General features: G+C 39.9%; 1 protein-coding gene across 3 annotated transcripts in view; it reads left to right on the top strand.

Annotated features, from left to right (window-relative positions):
- The window catches only part of PAX3 (paired box 3), a 92,675-nt gene extending 70,860 nt beyond the window's left edge, over positions 1-21,815 (top strand). For 2 of the 3 annotated variants that reach the window (XM_036422071.2, XM_036422070.2), the window contains exons 6-9: positions 195-360; positions 1,562-1,776; positions 20,562-20,808; positions 21,302-21,815. In XM_036422071.2, coding sequence (XP_036277964.1) covers positions 195-360; positions 1,562-1,776; positions 20,562-20,808; positions 21,302-21,336 — 663 coding nt within the window. In that variant the 3' untranslated portion in view covers positions 21,337-21,815. The remainder of the gene's footprint in view (positions 1-194; positions 361-1,561; positions 1,777-20,561; positions 20,809-21,301) is intronic. The other variant, XM_036422072.2, reaches the window with a different exon arrangement.
- Positions 21,816-22,745: the final 930 nt, after the last annotated feature.

Here is a 22,745-nt window from a genome sequence, read left to right as displayed (position 1 = left end):
CTCGAAGCCCCTCTGTGACTCCTGACATTTAACTCTCTGCTCTCCCCTGCCAACACAACCCAGAGGGTGGAGAGCTCTTACTTCTTTTTGCCCTGTCAGTAAAGGGCCTTTAATCTGTCTTAGCATGAAAAATTCATTAAGAATGTAGTCTTATTTCATCAGCGAAGCCCTCACATTTTAAATTAAATCCATAGGTCTGGTTTAGCAACCGCCGCGCAAGATGGAGGAAGCAAGCTGGGGCCAATCAACTGATGGCTTTCAACCATCTCATTCCGGGGGGATTCCCTCCCACCGCCATGCCCACCTTGCCAACATACCAGCTGTCGGAGACCTCGTACCAGCCCACTGCTATTCCACAAGGTATGGAGGAGTCAAGATGGTAGAATGTGACCCCCCCCCCCCCCACACACACACACAATAGCTCTCCCTGCTGCTGATTCTGAGGAAGCCGTGGTGACACTGTTGCTGTTTGCATGTTAATGACATTACATCAGGTTGTCTTGAATGTCCCAGTCACATTTCAGAAACACAGTTTGTTTTTGGGATATATCTAAGTCTCTCTAGATACATTGTGTTGTAATATTATCCCATTTCAGTATTTGAAAACAAAACAAAACAACAAGGAAACCAAACAATTTTTCTTTAAAAAAAAAAAAAAAGCGATTTGTTTTTCTTTTGTTAAAAAATTTGCCTGGACAATTGTACTCCAGTGTGAAATTCACTGAAGTTCCACGATGGGTCCCAAGCACAGGGGTCACTGAGGGAAAGTAAACTTAGACAAAGGCACTATTTGTTGGCACCTAGAGGTGAAAGGGATAAATAAGAGGAAGTTATTTTGGATTATGAAAGATAGCATTCTAGGCAGTTGAAACTCTACTATTGCACTGATTCTGAGGTGCTTTGAAAGTTTATTTGCTAAAGAAATTTGAGACTTGCAACTCTTACATCGCTTAATTCTTTTTTTTTATTTTTTTTAAAATATATTTTATTGATTTTGTACAGAGAGGAAGGGAGAGAGATAGAGAGATAGAAACATCGATGAGAGAGAGTCATCGATCAGTTGCCTCTTGCACACCCCCTACTGGGGATATGCCCGCAACCAAGGTACATGCCCTTGACCGGAATCGAACCTGGGTCCCTTCAGTCCCCAAGCCGACGTTCTATCCATTGAGCTAAACTGGTCTCAGCTTACATCGCTTAATTCTTATGCTGATTAGTAACATTCGCTACCCACATAGGTTTGCTAGCCTTGTTAATATGGTTTCTGAATTCCTATTCTGGGGGAGTTTGCCGTGATAGGGCATGAACCAGTTGTGCACTTGCACACATGTGTGGAGGTTTCCCCTTGTTAAGAAATGGGACGGGCGGGTGTGGGGTGGAGGGGGGTCAATGGGAAAAAGGGACATCTGTAATACTTTCAACAACAAAGAGACATTTAAAGAATGAAAGAGTAGAAAAGGAGTTGGAAGTGAACCTGTGGCCCGATGGCGTGGTGCCTGTGAGCTTTGGCACTGCCCTTCCTACGAGGGACCTTGGTGGCTGACTGTCTTCTTCATTGCAGCCGTGTCAGACCCCAGCAGCACCGTGCACAGACCTCAGCCGCTCCCCCCGAGCACTGTACACCAAAGCACTCTTCCTTCGAACCCGGACAGCAGCTCTGCCTACTGTCTCCCCAGCACCAGGCATGGATTTTCCAGCTACACAGACAGCTTTGTGCCTCCGTCTGGACCCTCCAACCCCATGAACCCCGCCATTGGCAATGGCCTTTCACCTCAGGTCAGTCCCGTGTTTCCAGACAGATGATTTGCTGTGTACCAGAACCAAACGGCCAATTCCCCGAGGCGGTGGTATAATGAATTGCCAAATTTAAACCATAATATATTCCTTATACGAGCCACATGATTTCAGTTTCCAGCTTCCTTTCTCTCCAGCCTTCCTATGGGCTGTATCAAAAGTGGTAGCTTAGACTTAAAACTCAAGTGGTTTATGATGGAATCAGGGAGATTTTCCGTTTAGACATAGTTGTCAAGGGGTTTGTTGTTTCTACCCCTAGTTCTCGTCTTTGGGTAAGAAACATGCACATTTAAAATCATGGTATTTGGCCAGCTGAGAGAGTTGTGAACAAAAGCAACTAATAAGGCACCAGAGTTTATAAAAAACAATCAGGAGGAAGCAGACAAGGTGCATGAGGGGAAACCCAGCTGATGATTACGGAATCTTGGTATAAAGCAGTCATAAATGCATGAATTAGGAGAATTACTGCTCTTTGGGAATATAGAGATATTTGAATGGTGTAATTGTTTTTCTAATTTGCATTGGACTATGAGCTTTTCTTGAGAGATCATATTAGTAAATTGCCCTGATAATTGCATGTCAGAGGGTTGGCTAAATTTCCTACATGTGGCATCTGTCTGGGGTTGACATTATTAGCAGTTGTTTAAATACAGATCGCTTGATTTTATTAGAGAGCTCTCGGCCCAGGTGGTGAGGAGAGCTGCCCACTAAACTTGGAGAAATGTCACAAAGGGGTGGCAATCTATAATTGCGATCGAGAATCTCTTCGGGGCTGAGTGTGAGAGTTTTAACAGCTTTATCTTTCCTTAACCGCCCTTTTCCTCTTGGTGGTTAGAAAAACAGAGAGAAGCTCAGAATGACACAAATGAAAAGTGAAAAGACAATTATAGTCAATTACACACTAATCAGGGACTATCACCGCTGCCTAAGCACCAAGAGGGCATTCTAATAGGCAGAAAATGAGATTTTAATGGCACAAAGGGTGGCCAAAATAACGACTCATATATCTTTGCCTCCTTCGTTCTCTTCAACTTGTGGTTTGCGTCTTGGGAGTGGAATTCCCGGGCTCTGCACAACAGTGATAACTCTGAGCAGCTAAAAAGTTCAAAGCCGTTGGAGTTGAAAAGAATGAATAGTAAAGGCAATGAAATAAACATTTCTGCCTGAAGGCAAAAGTTCATAAATCCTTTTTTGTAACAGTAAATGTAATTAAGTTTCATAGATTCCTATAGCACATTCTGGGGAAGGGGGGGGAAGAAGAGGTGGATTTAAACCTCAGCTGAAAATAACAACATGAAAACAATGAATGTGCTTCCTACTGAACTTTAGTGCATTTAATTGCCAAGTGCTGGCATTTATAAATGTGATTCTGCATGAACATCATGGACTGATGGATGCATCATTAAATGCCCCAGTTTATAGCATGTAAGTGTCTCCCACAGTTTAGAAGTAACGTCAGAAAGAGTTATCTCTGCAGTTTTTAACGTAAGTGGTTTGGGGCCATGGAAAAGCTTTTTATGAATGTGATTTGATGGAAAGTTTTAATAAAAATAAACTTTAAGCCTAACTACTTCTGGAAGGTGAGACCCAGGATTGCCTCAGTATTTTTTAGTGTTCAACCATAGTAAATACAAGGACACAAATCTCTATTCTATCCGTGAAACTGCTAGCTTTTAATAAGTGTGTCACCTTGCACATTCTAACAAGGGTATTTTATTGCATTATATAAGCATTACAAAAGTGGAATTATTAGCACTTGACCTTGAAACTGTTAATCCTTGATTTTCAAGAAGGCTGGCTATGATTCCCGACTTGGCAGTAGGGTGGGAATCGTTCCAGTATCAAGCAGTGGAAAATTCCACAGGCAAATTTTCCTGTATTTCTTTACTATGCTCCTACATATTATGTTAATCCCTTCCTGAAAACATTGCAGATACTCAGGATATTTTGCATTGCTGCCATAACACGTCTGTCTCAAACTGCCAATACGAATGCATGTTGTCTTAGTTCTGATAGCATCCCCAAAGAATTAGGAAAGTAATATGAAGCTTCTTATTTCCTCACACAGAACTGAAAAATGAAAGACAGTGAGTGAATCAGCATCTCATCAAACATCTTTGCAAAATGAGGGAATAGAAAACTTGGGCATTAGAACTCATATTTCTACACTTTTGGGATTTATCACTCCTCGGGAATGCCTCTATTCAGGCAAGGGAGGGGGGGGTATCCTTGTTTGTGGTTATCTGGCTTTATTAAAAATATTATGAAGAAAATTTGAAGACAAAAGCTCACATCAAACAACCTGGTTTACCTGTAAGCTAAAGTAGAGAAAGGGTGGTGACCCTTGAGACTCATTGCTTATTTTATAGAAGAGCTTATTAATATATTAGACCATATAATATTAAAATAAAACTAATCTTATGATTAGCTTTCTTCTTTTCCTTTCACTCTTCCACTTCCTCCTCCTCTATCTGGACATCTAAGATGCAGACATATCCACTGGAGGTTCAAAGAGCTCATGGCTCACTGAAGGCCACAGGGCTAATAGTGAGAGAATTGGGACTAGAACCTGGGATTCTTGGCTTCTGGTCTAGATCTTGTCCATTTTAGTCCATTCACGATTGAATGAAGAGGAAATATATTTTATGAAAAATAGAGGCAGGGGTCTTACATTATATTTTAAAATCATTGAATAGAAACTAGTTTTCTAAACTTCTTTGCGTTCAGGTTAATTTACACTCTTTGTGCTAATATACCCCTTTTTTATTTTTTGCTTTACACATTTTTTCTATTAATCTTCAAACTTCCACTAATAATTTAGTATGCTTATTGTAGAAAATAGAAATCTTTTTTTTTTTTTAATTTCTTTAGAGTAGAAAAAATTTACCCCAGGCAACCACTGATAATATTTTTTCCCATTGCCTTCTAGCTCTTCCTTTTGGGTCTTATGTTCTTAAAAAATATGCCTAAGATCGTGGTGTATATAATTTCGCATTTTGTCTTTTCTCTAGCTTTGCATTTCTTTATTGACCTTCCCCTAATTATGAATTTAAATTGAATCGGAGCTAAAGTTATTTGAGTCATTATGATCAATTCACTGTAGGATATTTGATCTGTTAAAATATATGTGCCTTTTATTTGACTTTTTCCCCCTAGTGTCATTGAAATTGATGGGTCATTTGCCATTCAGACTTGAAAATCATGAGTTAGAAGGTGTGAAACTTTTGTTTGATGGGCTTTTTTGTTTCTCTGTATGTGTTTACTGTAGTTGCTTTTTTGGGGGTTGGAGGGGTTGTTTCTAATCTATCTGTCCCCTCAAGCAAAGAATCTTCTAAAACTTGGAATCAAAATATGTTATCCAAGTATTTGTCGGATGCCCTCAGTCCTTCACTCAGGGAAGGTCTCAGCTTCAAGAGGAGTAGTTTGTGAAGCAGGGACTCGGAAGGTCACACCTGCCCGGATGCTGATGTTGGAGCAGCAATGGACGGACATGCACTTATGACATTATAAACCTCAGAATATTGGCCAAAATTCTTAGAAACTTTGTTCACATCTTTCCTCAAGTTCTGAAAGGGTCTGTGCATCACTGGATTGCTGGCAAGTTTATCTTCTTCTGAGGGAATCAGTAACTACATCTGGGAACAGTCCCACTTATCTTATGGGAAAACTGAGGCCAATGCACACAATTTCAGAAACAACAGGGGAGTTATCACCAGAGTTAAAAGCCAAACCCACCTCTCTTCCAGGAGTTACTCATTCTTCTCTAAACAGACACTGCACGCTTCACTTGCCTAGGAAGCACAACATCCCAGAAAGTTTTCCACAGGCTCTGGCACTGATGCTCACCCCGATTTCCCCGGTGGCCAGGCTCAAAGGCTATGAATGGGAGTGTTTGGCCTCCCGTCCCCTCAAAGACTGGATCTGTCAGGGAACTTGAAGTGAGGTTCTCAGTGAGGGGTGAGGGGGAGGGAGAGCATAGGCTAATGACCTCAACACTTTCTGCTGTCTCTGAATTGTATTTTGTTTGAACTTCATATCCCTTTTAGGAGATGGGGATTATATAATGAAGGGCAAAATACTCTCTGAGAAGAAAACCATTCAACTCACTCTAGAGAGGTATTTCCTCACGGTACCTGCATTCTTTTGAAAGGTTGTGTTGTTGTTGTTGTTGTTGTTGTTGTTGTTGTTCTTCTTCTTCTTCTTCTTCTTCTTCTTCTTCTTTTTTAATATATTTTATTGATTTTTTACAGAGAGGAAGGGAGAGGGATAGAGAGCTAGAAACATCGATGATGAGAGAAACATCAATCAGCTGCCTCCTGCACATCCCCCACTGGGGATGGCCTTCAACCAATGTACATGCCCTTGACCAAAATCGAACTTGGGACCTTTCAGTCCACAGACCAACGCTCTATCTACTGAGTCAAACCGGTTTCAGCAAGGTTGTGTTCTCTTGGTGCAAGACAATAGAGAAAGAACACAGGGAAACAGAGACAAAGTATTTCCCCTCTGGAATGCTACCAGCACCTTCCTGCAAGTGCAGGAGAGAAAAGGAATTCTGACTTGGAATCTGGAGGGCCAAGGAAATGCTACCACATGCTCAAGACACGAGACTAATTAACATGCTCTTCTAATTAACTTTCTTTGTGAGAAACACTACCCTCACCACTCCCCCACCTCCAAAACACACACAGCCAAACCCAAGAAACAAAACCTGTTATATCAACAGCCTTTTATTGTTTCCCACCCTACTCCCACCCCACTTCTACAAGCTCCACAGTGTTTGGTGACAGCTTCTAATGATTTCTTGAGTGACATACAGTATCGGTGGGTTACGGGGAAGTTTTTTAAAAATTGTTATGCAACATACAAAAATGGGCCACTAGGCTGCACGTAGGGTTCACCAACCACTGCAAATGTTTTGGGTTTGGTAAAACCTAAAACACATTTTGCCAAGTACTTTTCCTCCTTAATTTTTCAAACTGCGTATTTTAGGGAAAATTTGACCCATATGGTTTTGATTCATTTACTCATATCATTGACTTTCCCCCCCCCCCTCCCCTTATGGAGCCATTTGATATCCAAGAAGCTTTCTGAGTCGTTCTTATGTTCATTTTAAGCATTTCCCTTCTTAAAAAGAGGAAGTCCTCTTTGCAGCCTCAGAGGTCATAAATTCCGAGTACTCTCTCAATTCAGCAATACTTAGGCATACATTTGGTATAAATCTGGATTATTATGAACACATTTTATGTTTAGAGCAGAGGGGCAGATTTTTGTTTCTGGTTTATGAGTGAAACAAATGACAAAATAAGAAAATAGGCTTAAATTACAAACAAAAAAAAAGGTTTTGTTTTAGAGAATGTTTAACTGTTATTAATACATCCCCCTGGTCAGAGCTATGCTCAGAAGCCTCATTTCAAAGTTAGTCCAGGTCTTGGGTAAGATGTAATTGAATAACCAGTACACCTGTCCTATTTCATGGGTAATCTACTGAGGAAAGAGAAAACAATCTCATAAAGATTTGTGGACCAGGCTTGAAAATGCCCGAATGTTTGCTCACTACTCAGCAACTCAAGAACAAAGAGGAGGTCTGCAGATCTCATCAAGTTTGCCGGCCATTCATCTACTAAGTCTGGTTGAATCATCACAGCTCTGTGGGGATGAGACACGGTCTCAGGAATGAACTCAAGAAAGAGCGGAGAGATCTTTATATAGGATCGTGGTTAATGGTGGAAGACGCTAGGATCATCTTTTGTTCTTATTCACACAAGAAAGCCTTTAACTCAGCCACCCCTCCGGTTGCTTTTAAAGAATAATATTAAAACAAGATTATTAGTGTGTAATGTATGTAAATTGCATATTTGGTGTCAGCTACGCTTATTAGGCGGTTTCTCCATTTCATGCATATATGTATTAGACGGTTGTGGTTCCATTTCAAATTAGATTTCAATTGCTCAGCACAGTTTCTTTGGGCAAACATTTGTTCATCCTAAAACTTATTAGGGAGAAGCCTTTATGTGCGAATATGTGTATACAAAGTGCATGACTCCTTTCTGATCGTGCTTGTCGTTTATTGGACCACAGTGCTCACAAGGATCTCAGATTCCTTAGCTGCCAGGCAAGATGGTGCTTCTTTGTCCATGGAAGGGGTCAGGGCTTACTGTGAATCTGCTTGCTGTGTGGGTGGGATATAGTTCATTAAGAATGGTTGTGATGAGTGCTTTCCAGTTTCATATCAGGAGACAATCATTTTCTCTGTGGCATAGTCATTACTTGACCTTCTCTTGTGGGGCTGAAACATGTCAAAGCAGTAAGATTTTCTCTTGAGGCAGGGACAGCTCCTGGGAATTTTTTGAGCACGCGTCTTCAAACTACGGCCCGCGGGCCACATGCGGCCCGCAGAGGAGTCTGATCCGGCCCGCCAGGTTTTTTGGGCAGTGAGCGCAGCCGAGGTGTTACAGTAGGAATTAGTAGTTCATATAGTCCAGCCCTCCAGCTCTCTGAGGGACCGTGATCTGGCCCCCACTTTAAAAAGTTTGAGGACCCCTGATTCTAGACGCTACCTGATGCCAGGCCAGTTGTTTTGTCCATTTCACATACAGATTGCAGGTCCTGTGCCCAGCCTACACTTACTTATTTATTTATTTATTTGTTTGTTTGTTTATCTATTTATCTATTTATCTATTTTATTTTTATTGATTTCAGAGAGGCAGGGAGAGGGAGAAAGGTAGAAACTCAATGATGAGAGAGAATCATTGATCTGCTGCCTACTGGGGATGAAGCCCACAACCTGAGCATGTGTCTTATCCAGTAGTTGAACCATGACCTCTGGGTTCATAGGTTGATGCTCAATCACTGAGCCACACTGGCTGGGCCCTCAGCCTACTTTTATCACCATGCAGAGGCAGGTGGCCTGCTACCAATCATTTCCCAACAGAGCCACTTCCTTCCCTTCACACTTTCCAGAAATTCATCTGTGGAAGGAAAAGGAAAGGTTTTGATGAAAGAGACTGATGTGGTATGCATCAAAGCTTGACCAGCGAGACAGTGGCAGCCTCTCCAAAGCCTGAGTCTCTTTCTGTTTCGTTTCTAAAGCAGCTCCTGAGCTCAAAGCCAGGGCCACAGGGGCCTGCCATGTTTATGAAGGCTCAAGGATGTTTATGACCATAAATGAGCCCATTTCAGCTTTACCGGAATAACCATGGACCACTTGTGTGTTTCCATTCTGCCATATTAGGTTTCGAGATGTTCTCTCTGTGGTGAAAACAGTGCTGCTAATCCACTTGTTGAGTTGATGCAGACTGTAATTGACTTGGTGCCATTGGTTTTTCCCCGAAGGCAGTGGTTGCTACCCTTAAAGAATATGAGGAGAGCCCTGGTTTATGTCAGCTCCAGCCACAGCCTCTTGAGTTAGTTACAGATTTGGAGAATTCTGAGTGAAACAACTACTTGGCTAAAAATCTCCTTTTTAGAGAAAAGGAGGGAGCAGCAGCCAGTGATTGAATCTTACATCATGTCACTGAAATGAGCCACAAGAAAACCGTTCTTGCTGAATGAAAATTTCTTGGTGTCTGCTGAATTGATTTAAATAGAAATTCCATCAGCTACTTTCCCTTGTACACTGGACAAATCAAATGCAACAACCCCATCACTTTTAGGTCTATTTGAATTCCTCTAACCACTGAGGAAAGAAAAAAATTAAGTGTGATTGCTTGGTCTATAACTAAGCAACTAGAATAAAAGTTTTTCTTTGTCCTCAGTAATACTCAGAAAAACTATGCTGGATTCTAGTGTGAGGCCAGAGTCATGAATCAATCCTTTATTACAGAATTGGAATGCAATGTAAAGCCTTTTAATTTATTACTGCATTTGCAAATGGCAATATCTACAGAAATCTGAATACTTGCATATTTATTCAATTAGGGGATGAATGTGTGCTTTGTATTACAGACCCAGAAGACTGGATTCAGTCCTTACTTGTGTACTATTTTTTTTGTTTGTTTTCTAAAGAATCTGTCTCTGCAGAACAGTCTGGGTTTCATCAGAGGTGTATATTTTTCAGTGTACAGTATAATATTTAAAAATTGCTCTTGACATTTCGCTAAAGTTCAGTAAACTAGAATTTTGGAGATAAGTGATCCTATTGACCTTACTGATCAATGGTCAAGATGGCAAATTGGGAGAACCTTGGTACACTTTGTAGAACCACAGGGTAGCCTTTCTACCTTCAGGGAATATTTCTTAGCTGAGAGATGACAGTGTAGCTAGTCCTAAACACTGCACTAACAAGGGAGGCAAACATTATTTAAATAAATCATTATCATTTTTTTTCAGTTTTGTGCAGCTTGCATTAGAAAATTGAATTAAACTATTGCATCTGTTCTGAGATTTAAAACCCCTTCATAGAGCTTATCCTCTACTTATATGACTCCATGGGAAAATTTCTAGTTAAGTAACTCGTCCAGGCAGAATTTCTTGTTTTAGCCTATGTTGATGTCACATTACTGTGCTTATACCTTGTTAAAACACATTCCACACTTTATTATAAAGTATCCATTTCGCCTTTGACTCTGAACTTCTAGAGAAATGGTACTAGGTCATAATCATCTTTGAACATCCAGAAACCAAAGTGTCTCAGAATAAAGGCTTGTTTCCCAAAGCGGGCTCCCTGGAATAGTAGTTTTGGGGAAAGAAGATTCTGAGTCAACAATTTGGTAGATGTTACAAATGATATTCCCTTATCTTTCAGAGACTCAGTGTACATTTGCCTACTAAGGGCTCTGAGAAGACTTGCAATGTGGAAACATGTTAGTCTAACTTGGAGGTTTCTAATGTAACTATGGAGCCCATTTGTTGAGTATCAAACTACCAAATTTTGAGGAACATTTCCTAGGAAATGCTGAATGAAGGAAAATACAGGTAGAGACCCAATTCATGATTTGCCTATTTCTAAAACAGTTTCCTTGATTTTTTTTCCACAAGTGAATGTTTCTATTAAACTTCTGATGTCATTGTCTGCTTCAACATATTGTCATAGCTTTGTATAAAAACTTGTCAGGAAAGAGTAATTTTAAAGTAGATGCTACAAACTGCTTAATAATGTTTATTTAGGTAAGACAGATAAGGGAGTAAGGAAAGAAAGAGAATTCCTATTTAGTTAAATGGTTGCCATGTGGGTGTAACTCATCCATCCAAACAAGGAGCTCCAAGGTCAAAGGCACTAGATTGCAATACTTATCAGCCCTTCACTGGCTGTGGTATCTTCAGACAACTTGCTTCAACTATCTCAGCTTCTGTTTCATCTTCCTGTAAAACTTGAAGATATTAAAAGAATTGTTCTATAGAGCTATGTTGATAAACAGGAAGTTTAAATGCTGTTTGATCAAATAATAATACTATTTATTTTTATTTCATGTGAACTGAACCTCAGACAAAAACATATACTTTTGTTTCTCCCTGATAAAGAGCAAATGTGGAAACTGAATAGTATCAAAGAAAGGCAGTTTCTTGGTGACTGAAATATTTTCAGGTACTATTCCACTTAAGCATTTAAAAGAACTACGGACTCAAATTTCAGGTACTATTCCACTTAGGCATTTAAAAAAACTACAGACTCAACTACTATACATTCAGAATGCAGTGATTATACTATGCTTGGGATATGATAGTCCCCAGAAATACAATGTACAAAAATTGGTTTTGTCTGAGTAATTTTAGATCCCATTAACATGAGAATCCACTGCAATGAAAATAAGAGCCAACAATACTTTATCCCAGAGGTCTAAGTGTGGGGAGTAGAGAGTGTGATCATATTTATTGTTTTCTTTTTCTTTTTTTTGTTTTGATTTATTGAAATACTAAAGGCCTGGTGCACAAATCCATGCACTGGTCCAGCAGCGGGGAGGGGCTCAGGAAGTTGGCCAGCCAGCTGGGCATCATAGCGACCAGTGGGCATCATAGCGACCGGTCATTCTGGCATTCTGGTTGCTGGCTCTCTCTCTCTCTCTCTCTCTCTCTCTCTCTCTCTCTCTCTCTCTATATATATATATATATATATATATATATATATATATATAAAATGTAATACCACATGAATGTATTTTAAAAAACATACAGTCCAGGCCTGGCTGGTATAGCTCAGTGGTTGAGCATCGACCTATGAACTAGGAAGTCAGGATTTGATTCTCAGTCAGGCTCGAACCCCCAATGTGGGGTGTGCAGAAGGCAGCCAATCAATGATTTCTCTCATCACCCAATGTTTCTCCCTTCCTCTTCCTCTCCCTCCCTCTCTGAAATCAATAAAAATATATTTAAAAAAACACCCACATACAGTCCAGCTTTTATGATACTAGATACAGGATACATTGGAAGCATGGTACCTCAAAGGCAGAGGATTCTGATTTTCTAATCAGCTAAAACTATAGGTACAATATAAATGTTTTAGAAGGTAAAGAACAATCTTAGTAATTTTGAGTTAATTAATTGGGAAATATCCTTTTTTTAAAGCTTATTTTTAATTTTTTATTGTTTAAAGTATTACATATAGTATTACTTATGTCTCCTTTTGTTCCCCATTGGCTACCCCCCAGCACATGCCCGCCCCCTTCTACTGTCTGTGTACATTGGTTATGCTTATATGCATGCATATAAGTACTTTGGTTGATCTCTTACATCCCACCCCCACCCTCCTCTGCCTTCCTTCTGAAGATTGACGGACTCTTTGATGCTTCTATGTCTCTGGAAACATCTTTTTAATCACTAAATCACAAAGACTCTATTTTGTCTGATCTGTAGGAGCAGACAATTTCTGTATATCAGAGACCTATGTAAGTGGCTTCCCTTTCTGTTGACAGCCTACAGAGAGTTGCCTGGGCAATAGGAGGCATAGCCACCACTTGATTTATGATGAAGGACACACGAACATTTTATTTTTTAAAAGAAAGGCTGATGGAGAGGGAGGGAGAGAAGGAGGGATAGAGGGAGGGAGAGAGGGAGAGAAGAGAGAAGAGAGATAAATATCAATCAGTTGCCTCCTGCTTGCATCCGGACTGGGGATTGACCCCGAAACCTGGGTATGTGCTCTGACCGGGAATAGAACTATGACTTTCCAGTGCTTGGGATGACAATCAACCAACTGAGCTACAACAGCCAGGGCAACACAAATACATTTTCAAGTAGAAAAGCAACATAATATCTTTACTGGTCCAGTGGCCCTGGAATTGGGTAAGGGAGGGAATTAAAGTAGATAGGATTTTAGATTAGTGGGTTGCAGCTTCTGGTTCTTGGAAGACTGTATGGTCAGATGTTGACCTAAATCTGTCAAGTTGCTGCACGTTTCTATGGGTCTGAAATGAATACTTATTCTTCTTTACCACAAAGCCCGTGAAACCGACCAGAAAGCATTCCCTAAAGGATATGTTCATTCTTGACATCTACTCATTAAATTAGTATTACTTGGTCTGTTCTGTTGCTCATTTCTCTATCCTAAGGAATATCTTCCTTCACATGAAGAGAAGGAATGGAATTTAGTAGGCGGAATCATGACTCTGACTCTGGGCAGCCACAGACATATTTACCTCCTTCCCACATGATCTGGAAGAAAGAAAAAAATACCCTGTTGAGCTGAGCAACTCTTCCTCCTTAGTAGGTTGAAATGTCTGCCCTTCATGTTGTTAGGGGTTTGGATGGAAGGGAAATTTTAGTGGTAAGGGAATACAGTAAAGCCTAATATCCCTCTGGTTTGGAGGGGGCAGAGTTGAGTCCCTTTTTCTGAAAGGCAATGTGGATTTCTTATTCATTATAAGGTGTTTTATTTGTGTGTTTGTTTGTGGTGAATATCAGACAGCTGGACAGTTAAAGTTCAGCAAGGTTTGTATTTATGAATGGCTATCAGTGGGAATAAGCCTTGTATTTTCTTGAATGCAATTAGACATGAAGTTTTAAATACCATCTCATTGAAGCATTATGGGATGCCCAAACCCAGAGCTTTCCCTTTTTGAAATTTGTAATTTTAGGTCCCAAAGGATCAGTTAATATTTAGCAAACGTGTCCTGAAGTCGTCATGAAATTAAACCAAGATATATGTTCAATTTTCCACAGTCATGTTTTCAGACAGGTTTTTGAAACGATGAAAGGTTTTAGTGCTTACCCTTTAACGGCCCTACTGTGGTTGTGAGACATTTTCTGAGCAGAGAAGAGTTAACAGCAGGTAATGTCATTCCTCGCAGAAAGAGTTGGAGACTCTCGGTGCTAAGTGATGAATGAGGGTATCTGACCCACATCTGTTTTACATTAGAATGGAACATTGCCCTGACATAGTTAGGAGCATTTGTCAAGATTCCCTGGACAGAGCTTCTGTAAATTACATGCTGCAAATGTGTCAGGGTCAGATAAGAGGATATCATTAACTCCCTCAAGTTTACTCAGGGCTCTGTCAGTCCATTCCACTATGCTAACAGCCAACCATTTTCCTTGAGCCGTTTTGTTATATTTTTCACTCATAGAAGAAAAAAAAAATGTATGCTGTCCCCTCCCCCTAATATTGCACATGTTCTTTTCTCATAAATCATATTAATTGTAGACGTGGTCACAAAGCATATTAAATGCAGGCATGCGTAAATGAATTAAAACATGTGAGAATTTTATTACAGCCCATGGTGGGTCTAACATAGTCAAATACCAAATACTTTCTCATTTGGGTAGAATAAGCTTTTTTATTTATTTATTTTTTTAATGGGCTCTGTTTTATTGATAATAGGTGGACATAATATGATTGTTCATTATTAGCTAGAGGTAAACTGTATTCATATATATATATATATATATATATATATATATATGTTGTAAATATTTTCTATGCTAATTCTTCGCCTATATTTATATTTCAAGCATCAGTCCCTAAAGAATATTGCTACCGATTTAACAGATTAGCTTTAGTGAGAAATAGGTATTTTAAAGAACTGATAAAGTAGAAGTGATTCATTAATTGGTCACAGGACTGGAGATTAAAGCATATGTGTTACTTAGAGTTTAGTTGAGACAGTACTTACTGAGCTCTTCACAAACAAAATTTGCAAATATATGCAACATCTGAACCACACTTGTTCGGTACACATTCTTTTTCATCATGCATTAAACATAGCTACTTGTAAAATGTGAGCTAATGATTAACATTTTAAAATAAGGATGTGTTTAGCTGGACATTTGACAGGCGCTGGGTTTCTCTCTGGTTAGGTAAAGGTCAGCCATGCCCTTCCCATCACTCTGGTCTGGGTGAGAAGGTCACCATACCTACCTTCAGAGAAACTTCTGCCTTCAGGCAACTTCCCTCTCCTCACTTTCAAACCGACAGGGTCCAAAATCTAATTATTTAGATGCTAATCAAATGCAGGATAATTCCTAAGGCATTTGAATCTGAAGACAACATTTTATGGAAAGACTCTGCTGTTCAAATGTAAGCTTTTCAGCCTTGAAGATGCAGTCGCTGAGATTTAACCATTAGAAGACTTCGGTAGCACCCATATTGGCAAAAATCATCTGGATAAACATTTGATTATATATATATTTTTTGGTCCTATAAATAAATCATATTCAGTTTGAAAATATATATAGTCAATAAATTTGGAGGGATGAATAAAAGTTTAAAAAAACCACCCTTTTCTATCATAGAAAGCTGTAATTCACAATGGCTTCTAAAACACAAATAAATGTATGCTATTAAATATTAACTCAGAAGAACATCTGGTGACTGAGGAACAAAAATAAATAAATAAAGACACGAACCAGGATTTTTACTAACAAAAATAGAGGTGTCTGGATGTATACCACAGTTTGCTAAGGCATTTTAGATTTCTGATAAGCCCTGAGCATTTTCAACTGAAGGTAAAACCATAATGCTTATGCCAAGACAAATATTTTTCAGACACATTGTTTAAATGTAGTCTTTAATTTGGCCCATAGTTTTTATCTTTTATATTTAATCTTAACAATAGGAAAATTAATTCAAGAGATATATGGCATGAAGCAATTCTAAAGAATTAGCTTTTCCTGAACCATACAATCTTCCAATCAAGATATAAACAACCTATTTGGAATTCTGAAATTTGAGAATGAGTTTAAGGAGATCTTCAGAAACTGTCTCTAATAATGTGTATGATTTAATTTTTAAATGTTAAATGGCTTATGATTCTAAGGCTTTGGATTTGTTTATTAAGGTTATCCATATAACAATTTAGAAACGGTGTATAGGAAATGTTTTTGTAGGTAACAATTTAAAAATATCTTCAATAGATTTTTTTTAGATGCCTCCCCTAAGTGTTGTACTCAACTAAAAGTAAAAATTAAGTTCTCCTCACCTGGCTGGTGTTGCTCAGGGGTTTAGTGTCCACATATGAACCAGGAGGTCAAGTTCAATTCCTAGTCAAGGCACATGTCTGGTTTGTAGGCTGCACACGGAAGCAGCCAATCAATGATTATCTTTATCATTGATGTTTCTTTCCTTCTCCTCCTCTTCCTTCCTCTCTAAAATCAATAAAAATATGTTTAAAATTAAAGACTAAGAAAAACTATCCCCCCCCCCCCCCACATTCCTTTCCCAAAGGACAGAACCAAGATTTTCATTAAAGGACAATGCTTTTCCTGGTCCTTGTACTTCCTGGATTTACCCGGCATTTAACCATGTGGTCAGTGTTCTGCAGACAGAATTGAGTAGCCCTGAATTTATTTTCCTTTGAAATAATTTGTAAAAACCAGGCAATTTTATTCCCTGAACCCAAGATTAAAAAAAAAAAAAAATCAGGCAAAAAATGTCATCCCTTATAGTAGAAATAACTTATGGGGGGGGGGGGGGAAAGAACACACTGTGCAACAAATTAAGATTTTATTTTATGTTTTTGAATTACAATTGCCATAGGAAAAGGATATATATTGTAAAAGAAATCCTGACAATATTCTAAAAGAGAAAAAAAAATTATGACTGGAAGACATTCCAAAACCATATTGGGGGAATTCCAAGAAGTTCATTTACCCACTTCTTTGTGCAGCAAATAGAAATTTTCATAGCTTCCCTTGAACCACATGAAATACAAAATAGCTTTTAAAGCCACGTACATAAAAGTGAAATGGGACCCTTCCACAGAGATTTGAGGTTTTAAATTATGTTAGGGGAAAGCAATATATTTTGTGTGTATGTATTCACTATTTTTTTTTCCAACAGAGATTTCATTTTTAGTTTTTAAATGTCAAGCTATTAAAAGATGTATATTTCTCAAGTCTTACCAATGTGAAATATTGAAGTGAATTGCATTAGTTACGATTATTTATTACTTTTAATTTCAGACCAACTGTAGGAAAATATTAGTGCATCTTTCCCCATCCTCATACAGTTCGTGAGAAACAAATCACAATTACAATATGTGATAAGAGTTTGTGGGGGAATGTCTATCTCTCGGGCTCTATCAGGGAAGTCAAAGGGACCAAAGACAGTTGATCTCTGGTCCTCTTAATTCCTGCACATTAGCCACCTCAAGGACTGGGCTGCTGGGCTCAGAGCTATTGCTAAAGCAGAGCTGTCACTGGCTCCCCACGCAGTACTGCTAGGAAGAGCCTACAAGCTGCTCTTTTTCCTTCATCAGGCACCCATCCGTTCTGATTGGGTCATGCTCCCGGATGTCTTAAAGACACCGTGACCTAGAATCTTTGAGGAATTATCTTTTTATTGCCCTAGAATATGATCCTGAAAGATATCTCTCTCCTTCAATAGGCATGTTTCAAGGTCATAGATGTAAATCCTATACACCATTTTCTTTTTTAATTTAGCAACTGCAAAAAGTTGCTCCCTGAACATCATAAGCTGGTTTTTGCTTACAGGAAGGACTCATTTCTTCTCTTAGAATCTTCATGGTCCCCTCTAACTCCCATGTCAAAGTTATTGCTGCTTTCGAAGTTATGCAAACAAGAAATGTATAGCAGAGGATTAAAAATAGTTTGTACATATTGCTCATGGGAGAGTGTGCATGTTTTGAATAAAAGTCTGCTCTTACTCTCCAACTATAACTGTACGTAGGGTATTCTATTTCTTCCTTAAAGGGACATACCATAAACTGAGTTTCAAGTATATATCTTCATGAAGGATGCATTAATTTTAAATATCCTCCCTTTTTATCTAGTACTACTGGATAATTTTCTTTACAGATTGATAGTTAAAAAATTGTTTTTTTCCCTAGTTTTTTATTTAACTTAGCACAGCTTATTTACAGTAAGATATTTGTACCCTGTGTCCTTACCCACCTTTCATGAAAAGAAAAAAAATCACATTTTTTTTTTTTTTTGCATTTTTAATCCTATCTCTTCTTTCCCATTAGGTCAGTACACAAAGAGGTACCTCTGATTTAAAAATGCATTTGGCATCGAACAACCTCTATTTTAAAGACTCTTATTCTAATAGACGTACATAAATTCTGGCTTGAACTAAGATGTTAAATAAATTAGTATTATCCATTGAAGTCTATGAATTTCCAAGTATGCACTGTAAAATCATCTATATATGCTTAAAGAAAGACAAAAAAAAAGGGGTGGGGGGAAAACACCCCCATACCATGTAGTTTGAAGAACACTCGGGAAATAACTTCAGTGCATTCTAGGTTACATTCAACTTTCAGAAATGAAGTAAACTCACTATAAGCTGTAGGGTAGGTCCCTGAGGGAGCCCAGGCTCCAGTGGCTTTCCATTCTCCTGGAGCTGTGAATCCTCTGGATTCTTACTTCATTCTGTGATTTTTACTTCCCCCCAAATCACCAATAAAACAAAACTATGCTCCGTTGCATATGATGGATTTTTAGGATATACATAATTTTTAGAGCTTGTTAAAAAGATATTTCAGCACATAGCTCCAGAAAACCTAGAGATAGCTTTAAAAAGTTGGATATTATGACAAAGAAGTGGAGATGGGTGATCCACAGAAGACAGTTTCTCTTTCTCTCTTTCTCTTCCTCCCTCCCTTCCTCATCTCTTGGGGCTAATGGAAGGCAGGTCATTTTAAAGCTTTATTTCTAGAAGATTTTGTTGAGTTGTGAGGATTATGCACACCCTTCCCAAAGGGTATTGTGGCTCATTGTTTTTTGGAATGTAATTTCTGGGATGCTAGACCAGTCTCTCCGCTTGCCTTGCTGGAACCCCTAGATCCCAGCTCCTATGGCCTGAATTTCCTTGGAGGCCTGCACAGGGCCTGGATCAGGCATCGGGTTTCCTCACCGCCCCTCCTCCTGCTCTTCTGGGTACCCTTTAAGCTTCTTGTCCTTCAAACACCATAAAACACAGCAGAGCTGTTACGGCAATACCGGGCCATTGTGGGCCCTGCGTTTACATATAAGGGAAACAGTGATACTTCATAAGCACACGAGGCTCTACACCGGGCAGATGATTTTTCCCCACATTTGCTTTTTGAGCCCTGCCACTGACTTGTATGAACTTGAGAAAAATCACTTCCTCTCTCGGGTGACAAGTTTCCAGCTGCAAAATTAATTATCCACTTACTTCTGAAGCAAGGTGTTGTAAGGGTCAGCGAGCTTGCATTTGTGAACCTTGTCGCCCTGCTAATCTGAAAGTTGTTCTGTTATCACAGTTTTTTTTTTTTTTTTTTTTAAGTTCTCTTACTCTTTAGGGTTATTTACAAAACGAAGTGGACCTTTTATAACAGGCTTGCATTTCAGGCTTTTCATTGAGCACTTATTTATAGGGAGATGTTAGTCTAGAGAAGGAGTGGAAGACTAAGCAAGGGAAACAGTTACTTAGAGAATAATTTATACTCCCTTCCTCCTTCTCTTACCCCCTCCTTCCCTTCCTTTACCCCCTCCCTTCTAGGTGCTAAGCACTCTTGTTAGGCGAGGCTACTTCCCTCAAATCCTTCAGTTCAATGTAGGTGAAGTGAGGATTACAGGCTGGGAGGGGTGAGAAAAGCACAAGGAAGCTTTAGGGATGGAGCAATTACTTCTAATTACTGAAGGACGCCCAAGACTGGGAGCAGCTTTCTTTTTAAAAAATATATTTTTTATTTATTTCAGAGGGAAAGAGAGAGAAACATCAATGATGAGAGAATCACTGATTGGCTACCTCCTGCATACCCCCCACTGGGGACTGAGCCAGCAACCCTTGACTGGAATCGAACCTGGGACCCTTCAGTCCACAGGCCAAGGCTCTATCCACCGAGCCAAACCAGCTAGGTGGGAGCAACTTTCTTGAGAGGGAACACTTTGAAAAAAGCCACCGAGCTCTTGAAACACAGGAAAAGAATTTGATTTGAATTCATTTAGCTTTTAAAATATATATATATATAAGCAAATGCCTTATTTTAAAATCACAGGTGAAACAGATGTAATATATGGTTAGACATTATTCTATGTGAACAGATGTGATCTTCCCCTAGCTCTGTCCCTGTGTCCTTCCTTCCTTTCTCCTTCTTTGAAATGCAGGTCTGATTTTATCACAGGGGCATGGTGTAATCTCTCTCTCTCTTTTCTCCCTTCTTCCCCTTCCTTACTTTTCTTTTCTCTCCCACCCCCTATGCCCTCCCCTTTCCTTTTTCTGGAAGGGCAGTCAGATGTTATACTTGGGCATGATGTAATACCTCTGCTACTTTGAATTCAGGTCACCTTCTTCGGGATAGCTCTTTAATAGGAGATTTCCAAAGAAACCCAAAGGGGACTTTTCCAGTTATTCTGTCAGCAGTCCTCCTCTCAGTCTCACACCTTCCTAATCCACCTGTTTATTTTAGGTAATGGGACTCCTGACCAACCACGGTGGGGTACCCCATCAGCCCCAGACCGACTATGCTCTCTCTCCTCTCACCGGGGGCCTGGAACCTACCACCACGGTGTCGGCCAGCTGCAGTCAGAGACTAGACCACATGAAGAGCTTGGATAGTCTGCCAACATCTCAGTCCTATTGTCCACCCACCTACAGCACCACGGGCTACAGTATGGACCCTGTCACAGGCTACCAGTATGGGCAGTATGGACAAAGTAAGCCTTGGACTTTCTAGGGGGTATTTATGCCTGGAAGGGTAAAAAAAATGCCATCTCTTCCTCAAGGAAGGGGAAGTGGCAGCCTGCCTCAGCCTTGCATCCCAGGATCAACTGGGGCTAAGCCGGCCGAGGTTCCAGCAAGGACTCGCCTGTGTAATTATTTTCTTAACAGATGTCAACAACATCTTGCGGTTATTAATTGCTGCGATGTGAAACCTGATTGCCACTAGGTAAAACATAGGGGTTGGCCAAAATGAACTAACCCTTGGCATTAGAAACACATGTTCTTAATGAGGTCAGCTCAAGGATCATGTGGAGTATAATCCCAAAGACACAGAGTTGTGTCACACTTGTCTCAGGAATAAAAATATTAGTCTCCATCCTTTGATACCACGGTATTAAATATGACAGTGTCAGCCTGTAGCTGATTTTGCCCCTCGCTGTGCATCGTCCCAGCATGACCTAAAGAGCTGTGTGTGTTTCCTTACAGGTGCCTTTCATTATCTCAAGCCAGATATCGCATAAGTGGACTGTCCACTTGGAGTAAAACTGGCCCTGTTTCCAGGCTCCACAGCCGAGACATGAAGAATCTCAGAAAAAAAAAAAAAATCACCCTCTCGGGGGGCAGTCTTGACAGGAGACAGAGGAGAATGATCGATTTTCTTTCTCCAGTAGTTGGTTTCAAATTCTTTTGAACATGCTGAACAAAAGCCGTGGAGAAAAGGAAGACCCAGATCAGTAAAGACAAATGCAACATTTTAAGGCAATGATTTAACATGGCTACATATCAAATATCCCAACATTTAGTGCTGATCATCAAGGAGCTAAAACATTCCATTTGTGTGTGTGTACGTGTGTGCGTGTGTGCGTGTGTGCGTGTGTGTGTGTGTGTGTGTGTGAGAGAGAGAGAGAGAGAGAGAGAGAGAGAGAGAGAGAGAGATAGAGAGAGAGGGATCTATCAGGCAAGCAGAATGTTCTAAAATATAGTCAGAGAATTCTCTAAAGTAGGGGTGTCAAACTCAATCAGAGAAGGGGACAAAATCTAAAATCCAGCCTAAATCGCGGGCCGTATGGTTTACTGAACAGTCATAAACTGTCATTGTGATGGAGATGCAGCGGAGTGCAGTGATGACAGCGCGGTGCGAGCCACATTGCAAGGCCTGGCAGGACGGATTTGGCCCGCGGGTCTTGTGTTTGACACATGTGCTCTAAAGTATAACCTTGATGTCCATTGCTGACACTTCTACAACTTTTTAAGCTGCTCCCTTCATGAAGCAGGCAGGAGGAATCCTTGACTTTTACACACTGGAAATTGATATACAAATAAATGCCACCGATTTTAGGAAGATAGACTAGCTATAAAGGACCTCCCAAATAAATTATTTGTTCTTTTATCCTCACTCGTACTTCCGTTGTTACTAAATGTCCCAGAAGGACACGTCTTGCTCATAGGACCTGGAATAAGAGGAGGAAAAGCTGGTTTTCTTTCCCAGCACAGGAGAGGTGTGTGTGTGGTTTTCGCAATTCAGTTTCACATGGAAGCCTACCTGGGCAGGGAGGGGGAGGAGGAGCGAGTGCATTCCCACAGCTGCTTATCAGTGTGCAATACTGTGTACCTCACGGACACCTTGGCGATGCCAGGGTCATAGATACAGAATCAGAACTATATTTTTGCAGGTGCTTTATTTTCGCAGCCCGTGATTCCCTGTGGTCAAATGCAAAGATGTTCGCCACTTGCTGGACAACCGACACCAGCTTGCTCCTTTTGACTAGAGACCGTATTGGAGAACAATGCTTTTAAAATGACTACGTTTACATTCTTCTCTTTTCTAGGAAAGGCAGGGCAAGAGCAGAAATGTCCACGTGGCTCTCCTGTACTTTAAAACTATACAACGATAACCAATATGAAAAGATTCTAGAAACTGAGGTTTACA

The sequence above is a fragment of the Pipistrellus kuhlii genome, unplaced genomic scaffold, assembly GCF_014108245.1.
Source record: "Pipistrellus kuhlii isolate mPipKuh1 unplaced genomic scaffold, mPipKuh1.p scaffold_m20_p_7, whole genome shotgun sequence".
Classification (NCBI taxonomy): domain Eukaryota; kingdom Metazoa; phylum Chordata; class Mammalia; order Chiroptera; family Vespertilionidae; genus Pipistrellus; species Pipistrellus kuhlii.
Note: the sequence above shows the minus strand (reverse complement) of the source record. Positions and strands in the feature narration are given on the sequence as shown.